The 13,663-nt window shown below is 42.2% G+C and overlaps 1 protein-coding gene across 1 annotated transcript in view; it reads right to left on the bottom strand.

Moving 5' to 3' along the window:
- The window catches only part of ndufa10 (NADH:ubiquinone oxidoreductase subunit A10), a 64,182-nt gene extending 51,045 nt beyond the window's left edge, over positions 1-13,137 (bottom strand). Inside the window, exons 1-2 of the mRNA XM_060929195.1 lie at positions 12,991-13,137; positions 3,612-3,780 (exon numbers count right to left, since the gene is read on the bottom strand). Coding sequence (XP_060785178.1) covers positions 3,612-3,780; positions 12,991-13,065 — 244 coding nt within the window. The 5' untranslated portion in view covers positions 13,066-13,137. The remainder of the gene's footprint in view (positions 1-3,611; positions 3,781-12,990) is intronic.
- Positions 13,138-13,663: the final 526 nt, after the last annotated feature.

Raw genomic sequence — 13,663 nt, 5'->3', positions numbered from 1 at the left:
TGTTCAAGTTTTAAATTTTGGCCCACTGTGTATTTGAGTTTGACACCCCCGTTTTAAAGGGTTCACAAACTTTCAAGCACCACTGTAGATCCTTACACGCTAACAAAGAAGAATTTTTTTTTTCTATGAAATGTCAAATTTAGCTTGTAAATAGAATAACTTTTGATCCTATTGTAGCTGGAATTAAATACAAAAGGCAATAGTTATGCATACTACTCGTTAACTTAATGTGATAATTAACAGATTTTAAGGGGCTTTTTTGAAGATTGTGTATATTTTCATATATGATTGTGTGTATTTGAAATTATTTCTATCTGGATATGCACAACCCCGCCAGCTCTGCTGATCAACTTGTGTTTAAATAAAAGTTATTCATTCATTATGAGTTGGAAAATTCTCCATCCGTTGAGTTCCCCAACATCTCAAACTACCTGGTGCTGCAGACATCGTTCTACACGGACACGCAGATGAAAACCTGGAACAGTGTAGAGGAGTACAACTTTTTATACGTGACTGGGTTAAAGATCTGGGGATCAGGACACTACAAGATAAATCCTGTATCGTTTTTGCCCGGGTAAAGAGGCATTTCTGGGCTTTTTGTACACATCTTTGCGATGGTTGCTAGGATGCTACATGTTTTAGTATCGGGTGCAAATAAATCATAGCCGCTTGATTCTCAATCCTCCCTGCTCTTCTCTTCCAGCAGGCATCAAAAGATCCATATAATTTACCTACAAACGTATTTATTTATTCTGCCCACTGCATGTGCACTCTCTCTCTCTGTTCTGCGTGTGTGTTTTAAATGTAGAGGAGCAATGTGACAAAAATAAAAGGCTTGTCCTTCTTAATTTACCCACAAATGTATTTATTCCACTTGAAGTGTTCAGCAAACCAGCTACCGGATTTGGGACACTCCGACATCCTGAACTATTTAGTATTTGGCTTCAAAATTGAAAAAAATTCACAGCCCACTAGATGGCGCTTTGCAGCCCCCCCCAATGGTTGAGAAACACTGTTCTAATCAACATGGGGTATTTCTCAGGCTGTGCTGATGCCTGTCTAAAGTCTGTTTTCTCTGAGAACTGGAATAGCAGGTCAGTCGGTTCCAACCTGTTCTCGAGGCCAGATGGTCATCGAGGCATGTGGTGAGGTGTAAAAGTTTTGGCACCTCTGGATTATATTATATGATATTTATAACCCTGTTTCAAAAAAAACCCAAAAATATCAGGATGCTGTCTAAAATGTAAATAAAAACAATGTGATGATTTGCAAATCATGGAAACTACATTTTATTGAAAATAGTACACAAGAAAAGATATCAAATGTTGAGTGAGAATTTTTTTTTTTAATATATACTCATTTTGAATTTAGTGCCTGCAACATCTCATGTCATCATCTCTAGCCACTTTATCCTGTTCTACAGGGTCGCAGGCAAGCTGGAGCCTATCCCAGCTGACTACAGGCGAAAGGCGGGGTACACCCTGGACAAGTCGCCAGGTCATCACAGTGTTTCTCAACCATAGACACAGACAACCATTCACACTCACATTCACACCTACGGTCAATTTAGGCTACGTTTACACTAGACCGTATCTGTCTCGTTTTCTTTGCGGATGCACTGTCCGTTTACATTAAACCGCCTGGAAACGCCGGGAAACGGGAATCCGCCAGCGTCCACGTATTCAATCCAGATCGTGTCAGCTCCGGTGCTGTGTAAACATTCAGAATACGCGGATACGCTGTGCTGAGCTCTAGCTGGCGTCTCATTGGACAACGTCACTGTGACATCCACCTTCCTGATTCGCTGGCGTTGGTCATGTGACGCGACTGCTGAAAAACGGCGCGGACTTCCGCCTTGTATCACGTTTCATTAAAGAGTATAAAAGTATGAAAATACTGCAAATACTGCCCATTGTGTAGTTATGATTGTCTTTAGGCTTGCCATCCTTCCACTTGCAAGTGGTAAGTGATGTGCGCTGGGATCTCACACACAGCGGCTCAGTCCCGAATCACAGCTTGTTCACTTCACTCGCGCGCTCTGTGAGCTGCGCAGGGCCGGAGTGCGCACCCTCCCGAGGGCACTCGCTGTTCAGGGCGGAGTGATTTGGAGCGCAGGATGCCTGCGGAGCCGAGTGTATCCATGCATTGGTATTGCTGTGTGCACGCAAATCGTGTATTGGTGTTGCTGTGTGCACACTAATCGTTTTAAAAACGTTAATCTGATGATCCGCTGATACGGTCTAATGTAAACATGGGCTTAGAGTCACCAGTTAACCTAACCTGCATGTCTTTGGACTCTGGGACAAACCGGAGCACCCGGAGGAAACCCACGCGGACACGGGGAGAACATGCAAACTCCGCACAGAAAGGCCCTCGCCGGCCACGGGGCTCGAACCCGGACCTTCTTGCTGTGAGGCGACAGCGCTAACCACTACACCACCGTGCCGCCCCTGTCTACAACATGTTTTAAAAAAAATAATAAAAATTGGGACAGGGTAGCAAAAGACTGAATAGTTGTTAACATGACACAAATTTATGAGGTTAATTGTTAACAGGTCAGTGACATAATTTGGTATAAAAAGGGCAAAGTAAAAAACTGTCCCAGGTTCTGACGAATCAAAAGTAGAAATTCTTTTTAGAAATCATGGACATCACGTCCTCCAGGCCAAAGAGGAGAGGGACCATCTGGCTTGTTATCAGTACACAGTTCAAAAGCCAGCATCTGTGATGGTATGAGGGTGCATTAGTGCACATGACATGGGGAGCTTGTACATCTGGGAAGGCATCATGCTCGACATGTTTCAGAGCAATATGCTGCCATCCAGACAAAATCTTTTTCCTTCTTTCAGCAAGACAATGCCAGACTGCTTTCTGCGCATATTAAAACAACATGGCTCTGTAGTAAGAGTCTGGGTGCTAAACTGGCCTGCCTGCAGTCCAGACCTGTCTCCCATTTAAAACATTTGGCGCATTATGAAGCACAAAATATGACAAAGGAGACCTCGAACTGTTGAACAACTGCACTTGTATATCAGGCAAGAATGGGACAACATTTCCCTTTCAAAACTACAGTAATTAGTCTCCTCAGTTCCCAAACGCTTACAGAGTGTTGTTAAAAGAAGACGTGATGCAACACAGTGGTAAACATGCCCCTGTCCCAACTTTTTTGAAACTTGTTGCCGACATCAAATTCAAAATGAGCGTATTTTTTACAAAACATTTCTCAGTTTCAGCAACCGATATGATGTCTTTGTACTATTTTCAATTAAACAAGTCTGTGAAGGTTCTCAGTCATCCAGGTCATCATGAACCATAGGTGCTAAAGAAGGTAAATGGACTTGCTTGAAATTCTTGAAGACGTTTCACCTCTCATCCAAAGGCTTCTTCAGTTCCGTCTGACGAGTCGGGAACTCCCCAACTTTTTATACATATTTCATTTATAATTGATGATTTGTATGTTAGTCTATGGTGTCATCTACTGGCTTTCTGAACATGCTTTGGCAACAACCTGGCAACACTAATTAAGCTGCTGTTGGGTGACCATTCAATCACGAAGGACAAACGCAAGACCACAAACAAAACCCAACACCCCCACCCTGTAGCTCACTTACCCAGACGGTCAGCCAGTTTCTGCGCGAGCACTCCTTTTCCAGACGCAATATTGCCGTCTACAGAGACAATCTTGCTGTTCTCCTTCAGCCTGGGCGTGGTTCTCTCGCCCAGCGCATACGCCCACCATCCATATCTCAGACTTCGCACTGGACACGTATGGATCCCGGCCTTTAATCATAACAATACAATTCCTCTTCAGAGCCAAATTCAAGAGCCCCCCAACAGTGAAACAAACATTCTCTTTGCTTGACCTGTGATTCTGCTCACACATCATGAAGCATTAAAGTTTCACAATCGATCCAAAAATAAAAATACTTATTTTAGCTGAACTGTGTGTTTTTGATTCTGATCCATATCTGAAAATGTCCAATGGGGGGGGAAGGTGTCAAGCCCTGGGCTGGTTGATACAATTAATGTATTACGATATCAATATAATATTCACAATACACACAACTGAGATAGCAAGAATATCATATTTTATTAATTGCATTTTTTTAATAAAATATATATTTTTTTAGAAACTGACTAGAAGCAGTTGAGGTGGTGATGGCAGAATTTTTTTTTTTTTAAACATGTAAAACGTGGCGGCACGGTGGTGTATGGTTAGCGCTGTCGCCTCACAGCAAGAAGGTCCTGGGTTCGAGCCCCGGGGCCGGCGAGGGCCTTTCTGTGTGGAGTTTGCATGTTCTCCCCGTGTCCGCGTGGGTTTCCTCCGGGTGCTCCGGTTTCCCCCACAGTCCAAAGACATGCAGGTTAGGTTAACTGGTGACTCTAAATTGACCGTAGGTGTGAATGTGAGTGTGAATGGTTGTCTGTGTCTATGTGTCAGCCCTGTGATGACCTGGCGACTTGTCCAGGGTGTACCCCGCCTTTCGCCCATAGTCAGCTGGGATAGGCTCCAGCTTGCCTGCGACCCTGTAGAAGGATAAAGCGGCTAGAGATAATGAGATGAGATGTAAAACATTACATATTTATTAATTACTCTTCTCATCTCATTATCTGTAGCCGCTTTATCCTGTTCTACAGGGGTCGCAGGCGAGCTGGAGCCTATCCCAGCTGACTACGGGCGAAAGGTGGGGTACACCCTGGACAAGTCGCCAGGTCATCACAGGGCTGACACATAGACACAGACAACCATTCACACTCACATTCACACCTACGGTCAATTTAGAGTCACCAGTTAACCTAACCTGCATGTCTTTGGACTGTGGGGGAAACCGGAGCACCCGGAGGAAACCCACGCGGACACGGGGAGAACATGCAAACTCCACACAGAAAGGCCCTCGCCGGCCATGGGGCTCGAACCCAGACCTTCTTGTTGTGAGGCGACAGCGCTAACCACTATACCACCGTGCCGCCCGGCCAGAAAAATGTCTTGACTATATTTTCTATTCATTTTACAACTTATGGTGGTAAATAAAAAAGTGTGACTTTTCATGGAAAACACAATTGTCTGGGTGACCCCAAACTTTTGAACGGTAGTGTAAGTACATTTACAGTGATATTAAGTTCTCAATATATTTAGATTATATTTTAAACATTCATTGTTGCCCACTTGTACATTATACATTTTTACAGCATTGGCAATAAAGCATTTCAAGCTTTAAGTATGAGTAATTGCTTTCTTGATCACCCCTTTTAGACTGGTACCAAAATCCAGAATTGTGACACCCAAAGGCATTTTTGAGACAAAGTCGGCAAACAGTCTTATTTTGTCAATTTGGGTGTGCCGAATTCAAATCTGCAATATGCCGAGCTCTATCTGACCTCTGTTGACCTCTAGAGGTCATTGAACTTTGGGCCTGTAAACGTCTCAGCTGAACCCAGTTTCTCAGCTTTCTAAGGAATGAAATGTACTAAAATGATTAATGAAGTTAGCAAATGGCCTTGTTTGTTAAATGTTTGGGTGCTGAATTCATTTTTCATTTGTAAAACGACATATGACCTCTGATAACCTCAAGGTCATTAAACTTGGCCTATAGGCCTATGCATTTAACAGCATTTTTAAACTGACTTTACTCCCCCAAAAAGAATATGAACAGACAAAAAACAAAATAGAAGGAACAAATACAACATTAAATGCCAGTCCATGTACATGTGACTTACTTTTCACAATGAGAATGCCTAGGCGATCACCTTACATAACATTGCATTACATTTAGCGGTTATTGTTTATACAAAGCTACTGAAAAAAGGACAGATTCAGCAGCATACAAAATGTGGGGGCATACAGGGTATACAGGTTAATCAGGGTTAGTATATATGAGAGTTTTTTTCTTTGTTGTTTGTTTTTTGTAAAGGCTTTACCCCGTTTAAAACAAAACAAACAACAAAGAAAGAAACGCTCATATATACTAACCCTGATTAACCTGTATACCCTGTATGCCCCCACATTTTGTATGCTGCTGAATCTGTCCTTTTTTCAGTAGCTTTGTATAAACAATAACCGCTAAATGCAATGCAATGTTATGTAAGGTGATCGCCTAGGCATTCTCATTGTGAAAAGTAAGTCACATGTACATGGACTGGCATTTAATGTTGTATTTGTTCCTTTCTATTTGTTTTTTGTCTGTTCATATTCTTGTTAGGGGAGTAAAGTCAGTTTAAAAATGCCGTTAAACGCATAGGCCTATGGAGCACTTGCATGTGAAGTCACAGCCGATCCAGATTGTGACAGACGCCATCTTGTCGGTCAAACGCCATATTTCCGCCTTCTACTTCTACCTTTTCTTCTGGAAAACCCTACTATATACAATTCTACTACAACGGCTGCGGCTACAAGCTCTCCCTACCTGTGCACTTTTATGTTTTTTGTGTGTATTTTTGCGTGTTGTTCATCTGTACCGGACTTCAATATCCACTACAACCGTATGGACTTACTGGACATGGGTTTCCAGCAGAAAATGACAGTTTGTAGCGATTTCCATCGCATGCACAACATTCCGGACGAGATAGCGAGACCAGCGGGGTCTCCATGGATTGTTATCGGAAGCAAAGCGAAGGAGGCGGCGCCGGGAGCAGAAGCAAAAGCGAGGCTGCAGAGCCGGCCTGTTGACTAAGCTCAGAAAACAGCCACTCAAACCTCCACTGCTAAGCCTCTACCTCTCCAACGCCAGATCCATGTAAACAACACGGACGATTTGGAATTACAGCTGGAATTACCTTATTCTATTCTATAATCGGCTGGTCAGTGCTATACTCAATACTTAAGTGACTTACCCATCCAATGAGGATTCTTGTTTACAAGATGCCACATCTGAGTCGCTGACAAATCCTGAATTTCTGTAAAGAAAACTGTCCAGAGATTTATAAGCATGCAGTGCTTCACCACTGAACAGCGAGGGAAAGTTAATGAGGTAATTATACACGGTATTCCGCTGGCAGTTCAAAATCCAGTCGTGAAAACTCCGTCCGGTAAGCCATAAGGGTCACAAATCTGTAGATCGTTTATTTTAGACATATATCTAGTTATCTGTTCATAAGAAAAATGAGCCGTGTAGTCCGTCGGTTGAAATTGATCCATTCTGTACACGAGTGCAGCAGTATTCAGCGGTGTTTTTTTACCGACAAGATGGCGGCTGTGTACTTTCCGGTCACGTGACTGCAAGATCTCTATCGGCCAAGTTTAATGACCTTGAGGTTATCAGAGGTCATATGTCGTTTTACAAATGAATTCAGCACCCAAACATTTAACAAACAAGGCCATTTGCTAACTTCATTAATCATTTTAGTACATTTCATTCCTTAGAAAGCTGAGAAACTGGGTTCAGCTGAGACGTTTACAGGCCCAAAGTTCAATGACCTCTAGAGGTCAACAGAGGTCAGATAGAGCTCGGCATATTGCAGATTTGAATTCGGCACACCCAAATTGACAAAATAAGACTGTTTGCCGACTTTGTCTCAAAAATGCCTTTAACTCCTTAAATAAGCACTTTTTTGAATTTTGGTACCAGTCTATTTACTAAAAACACCTACAAAATAAAACATACCACTGCTGCGGGCACCCCACCCCATGGGAGTCGTGCCCGTGGTGGGCGTGGCCCCAAGGAGCCGTGGTGGGCGTCCCTTATTTTCATTTCTGAATGGTGGCAACCCTAGATGAGACTGATGGTGCGTTCATGTGCTATGGGAATTATGGTAAATACCAAACGCCGACATGGAAAGCACACATGAACGCCCCCTCTTGTGGTATTTTCCACTGAGCAACTCGTAGAAAATTTTGATACACGAGTTGCCGAGATGAGATGAACTTTAACCTTTTCAACATGGCGGCGAGCAGTACAAGACTAGCTTATGAACCAAGAAAGAAGTGGTTTTCACCTACTGAAAGCTGACTCTCACCTTTTAAACGAGTCATGTTATGTATATTATTATAATATGTATATTATAGCCTAATACAAAATATTCTGTGGCTGTCCAAAGAACGCCAACAATGATCTAGATACTGGCTACTCTCATTGTGGCTACAGCCAAATTTCCAAAAACTGCCTGGCATTCAATGTGTTAAGAAAATCTCTACTTGTCATGATGAGGAAATATTCAGCATTATTTACCTTTTGATAACTCATATTCCTGCTGCAGCTGATGAACAAGGCAATCTATAATTGTTTTAGCCAAATAACAGGCCTGATTCTGAATCTGGTCCACCATCTTTAATTTGTCGTCAACAACAAAAGCATGTGAACACAACACACTGGTAAATACCACTTCCCAACTGGAAAACATCATCTTCCCATAGAACATGAACGCAGCATGAGATGGTTTGGGCACATCCTGAGAAGAGATGCAGAGCATGTTGGAAGGAGAATGTTGAGGATGGAGCTGCCAGGCACAGGAAAACAAGGAAGGCCAAAGAGGAGATACCGTAAAATACCAAATAATAGCCGAGTTCCAATTAACCGCCGAGTTCCCTTTAACGGCCGGGTGTACGCGTGTGTTGTGACAAATAAAGGCCGGTTCCGAATACTCGCCGGGGTCTAAAAAAAAAAAAAAAGCGTCCGAACGTTCTATCTAGAATCTTGAGGCCCAGCACTTTTCTGGTTTTCTGGTGTTTAAACGATTTTGCATTGCATAGTTTTCTACCGAAACAATATGAATGAATGAATGAATGAATGAAATTATTTCTATAATACTGTTTACAACATTTTGTTACGTGATAAACATGCCATTTCAATGTTATAATCTTGGTCTACCGTAATATTTCTTGAGGAATGCAACTCCGTAACTTTTGACAGATGTCTTAGCCAATTACGTTTGACATGGGTGTGTGGGATATCACTTACGTCATCGAATGAGGAATACCCCTTTGGGTATACCCAACGAAAGCCAGCGTGTGTGGTGACATTGAGGACTGCGGGTTTCCAAGGTTGGACTGCTGCTTCTGTTAAACGACCTAAATTGCCGAATGCATGCGTCAAAGCACACACTGAGTTTTATTAAAGACCTTATACCATTTCACTTGCCCTTACCCATTCGGATCTGGAAGACGCTTTACAAAAAAGGTGAGAGCGTTCTAACATGCATTTCAGTCTGCTCGCGGCCAATCTAATCCAAGGGGCCTTTTCAACAAGTAATCTGTCGTGCAAGTTGGGCAGAAGCACGCGTCAGGCAGGCAACATGTAGGCCTACAAGTCAGTAACCTATTCAACTAACTTTCATCCGAACTTTAAGTTTTCTACGGGGTCGAGCCACCGTACCAACTCACTCGGGGAATAGGCTCATATCGGCCAAATAGGGAGACGTCTTGGAGAGAAACGTGATGCAAGATGACAGTATGTAGCCACTGCAGGTCACTTATTTTTCAGCATAAGAAAAAACCCTTTGGTTTGACACTTCGCACCCTAATTATGTTGCTTCAACGTCGCGTAGTGTTGCCACCTGTCCCGGTTTTTCCTGATTGTCCCGGATTTTCATGGTCTGTCCCGGAAAAAAAAATAAAAATCCGGGACACTGAATGTCCCGGTTTTTTGTACATAATGGGCAAAATGTGTATTTCAACTTGCGAGCCAGCTGAGAACCAGTTTGCTTTTCCGAGCTCGCCGTGCTAAGCGGAGCCACGTCATTACGTCGCTGAATACGTCACTTACGTCGCTGTATACGTCAGTTACGGCGCTACGTTTGCATAAACCTTGGCGCGAATATCAAAGCAAAAACACGGAAGAAGCAGCAGCAACAACAACAGTAATAATGATGATGATGGCTGACTTCGCGTTTGTACAGCTGCTGCTTCTCGTCGCTTAAAAATGGCGATCTTTCGCGGTCTTGTTATTGTTGTTGGTCTTAACAACTCCGCCCCCCGCTGACGTAAGTGGTTCTTTCCTCTGGCCCGGCAGAGAGTTGGTGCTAGCCTGGAACCGGTTTTTCTGGCCCCAGAGCCAGTTCTTTGTCAGTGGAAACAGAAAACCTGGTTCCAAACTAAGCACTGGCCCCGAACCAGCCCTGGAACTGATTTGGTGGAAAAGGGGCAATGGAGGATGCTTGGACTGATAAAAGAAACAGACTCTCTGTTGCAATGGTGAAGGCTGAGCTTCAAGTCAGGCTAAACTTTCAAGACTTTCAAGTTCAAGACATTCATTGAAAATCAGCCAGGACTCATAGCAGCAGCAAAGAAAAACACCAAATATAAATGGAAGATTAGGTAAGGTTTTGGTGAATTAAATGAAATCCAAATAGTCTTATCTGCCTACTCCTGTATGTACTGTATGTGCCCAGTTATATGTCCTCCTATGTATTTGTTTAGCCAAGAGCAGCAGAGGCACAGGCAAGCACAAGCAAAGCACACACCACACTCTCAATCAGGTAAGCTGTTTGACACTACACCTTACATTCAGGTATTCTCAGATACAATGAAAAATTAGATTATTTTTATTCTACATAAGCAAACAAACAATTTAATTATTTATGTATTCCCCTTTTACCTGTGCCCACTACTGCCCCCAGGTGTCCACAACCAAAAAGTGTTGGAAATAAACCAAAATAATGAAGACCTGCTATATTATGTAAAGCAATTAACTAAACAAATAACTAGCAAAAGCGTCATTTTTACTAATTAGAGCAATACAATTTCAGCGTAGAAGGGCGATTTTTGTCTTGGGTTAGATGTGTGAAGGGCGCCGTTGCTTACAAGCAAAAAGGTCGATTGGATGGTCGAAATGTCCAGGATTTTTGTCAGACACAGGTGGCAACCCTAACGTCGCGCCCTCCATGCAATTTCAGATTGACAGACATCGCGAAGCGCAAAGGGTGGAGGCTGCATGGGTGAGGGTGATAGCAAGTGACCATAACTTTGCAGAGTAGGGTTGGGCGGTATCCAAATTTTGATACCTTTAAACCGTCTCTGTGTTTTCCCGGGGTATACGGTATTACCGAGAAAAAAATATTTTTGTTTCGGCCTACTGTGTAACGTGCGCCTATACCGGCGGACCTTGTCCAGACCTGCGCCTATGCCTCAAATGTACTATTTAAAAGCAGCATAGCGAATTATGTGCATTGTGGTATGGATTAAGCAGCAAAGCGAATTTTGTGCATTGATGAATGGATTAAGAGATATTTCAAAGCATCACGCAACTCTTCCTTCATCTTGAAAATAGCATTCAACTGTCGTTTACACATGTCTGCGTTGAAACGCCATTTGCAGCACTATTTCACCTGCTCCATCAAAAAAAAGTACACGATGAGCAGGATCATACCCTTTCAAGCATGGGAAATAAAAAAAAGAAAAAGAATCAACCAACACCCAAGTCCGTTTAGACTGCGCGATAAACCATATTCTTCAGCGCAAATGAGGCGAACCTAATTCAAATGCGTGATAGCTGCACAAGGCAAAATCATATGGGCCCACGTCATGCCATGGCGGGGAAATTAATAATCAAATGGCCTTACCTTGCTTAAAACGTTGTCTTGATCACATAACTCCTTACAATTATTCCACTTAAATCCATACGGTTTAACACGCCCAACAAAGATAGCAAGCGCATTGCTAATTCCCACCAGAAACCGAACAGTTTACGCTACGATGTTTTCTTCCGTTTCTTCAGTAGATGACATTTCAAACGTTTATTACCCACATCCCAAATGTCATACGTTATATTATTTTACCTTGTTGTTACTCATGTAACCTACTCAAAACACAACTCATTGGAGAGATCTCGTGGAAGTGGAGTACCCCAGGCTATGGTGTGCCTTAGGGGACATATTAGATTTTTTTCGATTTTGCGCGGTCATTTACATTATTGCTGGCTCTTCCTTTTCGTTTGGTTTGAAACCAAAATACTGCCACACTGCCGATGTTTTTTTGTGTTTTTTTTTTTTGCCACTAACTCGTTATCTTGACTTGCCATCTTTCAACCGCGGTCTCAGTCTCTTGCGAAGCTTTCTGTCAGACTCCAGATGTCACGCAGGGTTGCCATGGTAACGACATAAACAACCCTGCACGCGATGAGAACTACTTTAGGAAATTGATAGAATTAGTGAAAATACGATCACACAGTTATTCGGGATGATCTTCAATTTATTATTTTATATTATGACCTCATGTACTCCATATTTATTTAGATATTATATATATATTTTTTTTAAATGACGGTAATGAGACCGATACCGTTGGTACTTTTGGATACCTCGGGATACCTTCTTACCGTAATACCGCCCAACCCTATTGCAGAGTAATTAAATCACAGTGCTGCGCACAGACAATGGTGTGGTTTCTTGATTATTTTGTAAAGCATGCACTTAACTAGTCATTAACAGGAAAAGGTGTGTGATTTATCCTTTATCCACCCCGACTGTGCCATGCGAAGATGCATTCTGCGTCTTCAAAATTCCCCGAAGTCGGCACCGTGCTATCTGTAATCTAACTCTAAACAAACTAAGTTATACTGGTTAAAAGTAGGCCTATCTGAGAATGATTTTTCCCCGTTTTGAGGTAGATTTTGGGGAAGGTGTTTGTGAAGAAGGAATTAATCGCCTGTTCCAAATAGCCGCCTAGTCTCTAATACGCGCCGGGTCTCTTACGTGATTGAGACAAATAATCGCCCGGGCTATTATTTGGTATTTTACGGTACATGGATGTGGTGAGAGAGGACATGAAAGTGGCAGGTGTGGTAGAGAAGGATGCGGAAGACGGGGAGCCGTGAAGACTGAAATATCGCGAGATTTCCTCAGCGCGAGCTCCACATCAGTAAACACTTCTCCAAACACACATGTGGAACTCAGACATAAATTAAGATGTTTTGTTTTATTTTATTTTATTTATTCTCGTATTGCTCCTGTAGCTCAGTGGACAGACTGACGATAAGCTGTTCTCTGCACACATTGCCCTTGGACAGGGGATTATCGAGGCCTTGTTTAAAAAAATAACTTGATGTTTTTAAACCTTACCGTTTGTGAGAGTGAGACGGGTTTAAACGCCGCTGTGCTCGAGGATACAAACAGCCGAAAAGCCCGCACAGCCATCCTAAAACTCACACACAACCGGAAAATAAAGCCCAGGTGTCCCTCTGACCGACAGCTCTATCGTCGCGCAAATTTTACGTCATCAGTTCTGGCTTTCACAATAAATGCTCCTCGCTCCAGAAATTGTTTAACCATATTACAGTCAAAAAATAAGCGTACAAGTGTTTCACTTTCTTTATCACAAAAAGAACAATTCAAATTTATGTCAGTGTATTTGGAAATATTTACATTTGTAGGGTAAATCTTGTGAAGAATCTTAAAATGAATTTCTTTTATTTTATTAGTGATACAATATTTGTGAGGTAGCAGCCAAGCCTTCTTCCAGTTGATATTATGAACTAAAGAGTTCCAAAAGAATTTCCCTCTAGGAGAAATTTTGTTCCTGAGTTGAAGAGACTGACGCACATGTTTATTGTCACATTTTTTTAATCAAATATATTAATGCCGTTCAATACAATTTCTGAAGGAGAAGGAGTATTAATAGGTAAATGATATAAGTGACTTTTAATAAGAAGAGCTAATCCTTGAGGGATTGCTTTGATTAGGGTCATTATGTTTTCACTCTTAAAGATATTTTCTTCTACTATGAAAACTCAAC

This window comes from Neoarius graeffei, chromosome 9, assembly GCF_027579695.1.
Source record: "Neoarius graeffei isolate fNeoGra1 chromosome 9, fNeoGra1.pri, whole genome shotgun sequence".
Lineage (NCBI taxonomy): Eukaryota > Metazoa > Chordata > Actinopteri > Siluriformes > Ariidae > Neoarius > Neoarius graeffei.
This window is presented reverse-complemented; position numbering and strand designations above follow the sequence as displayed.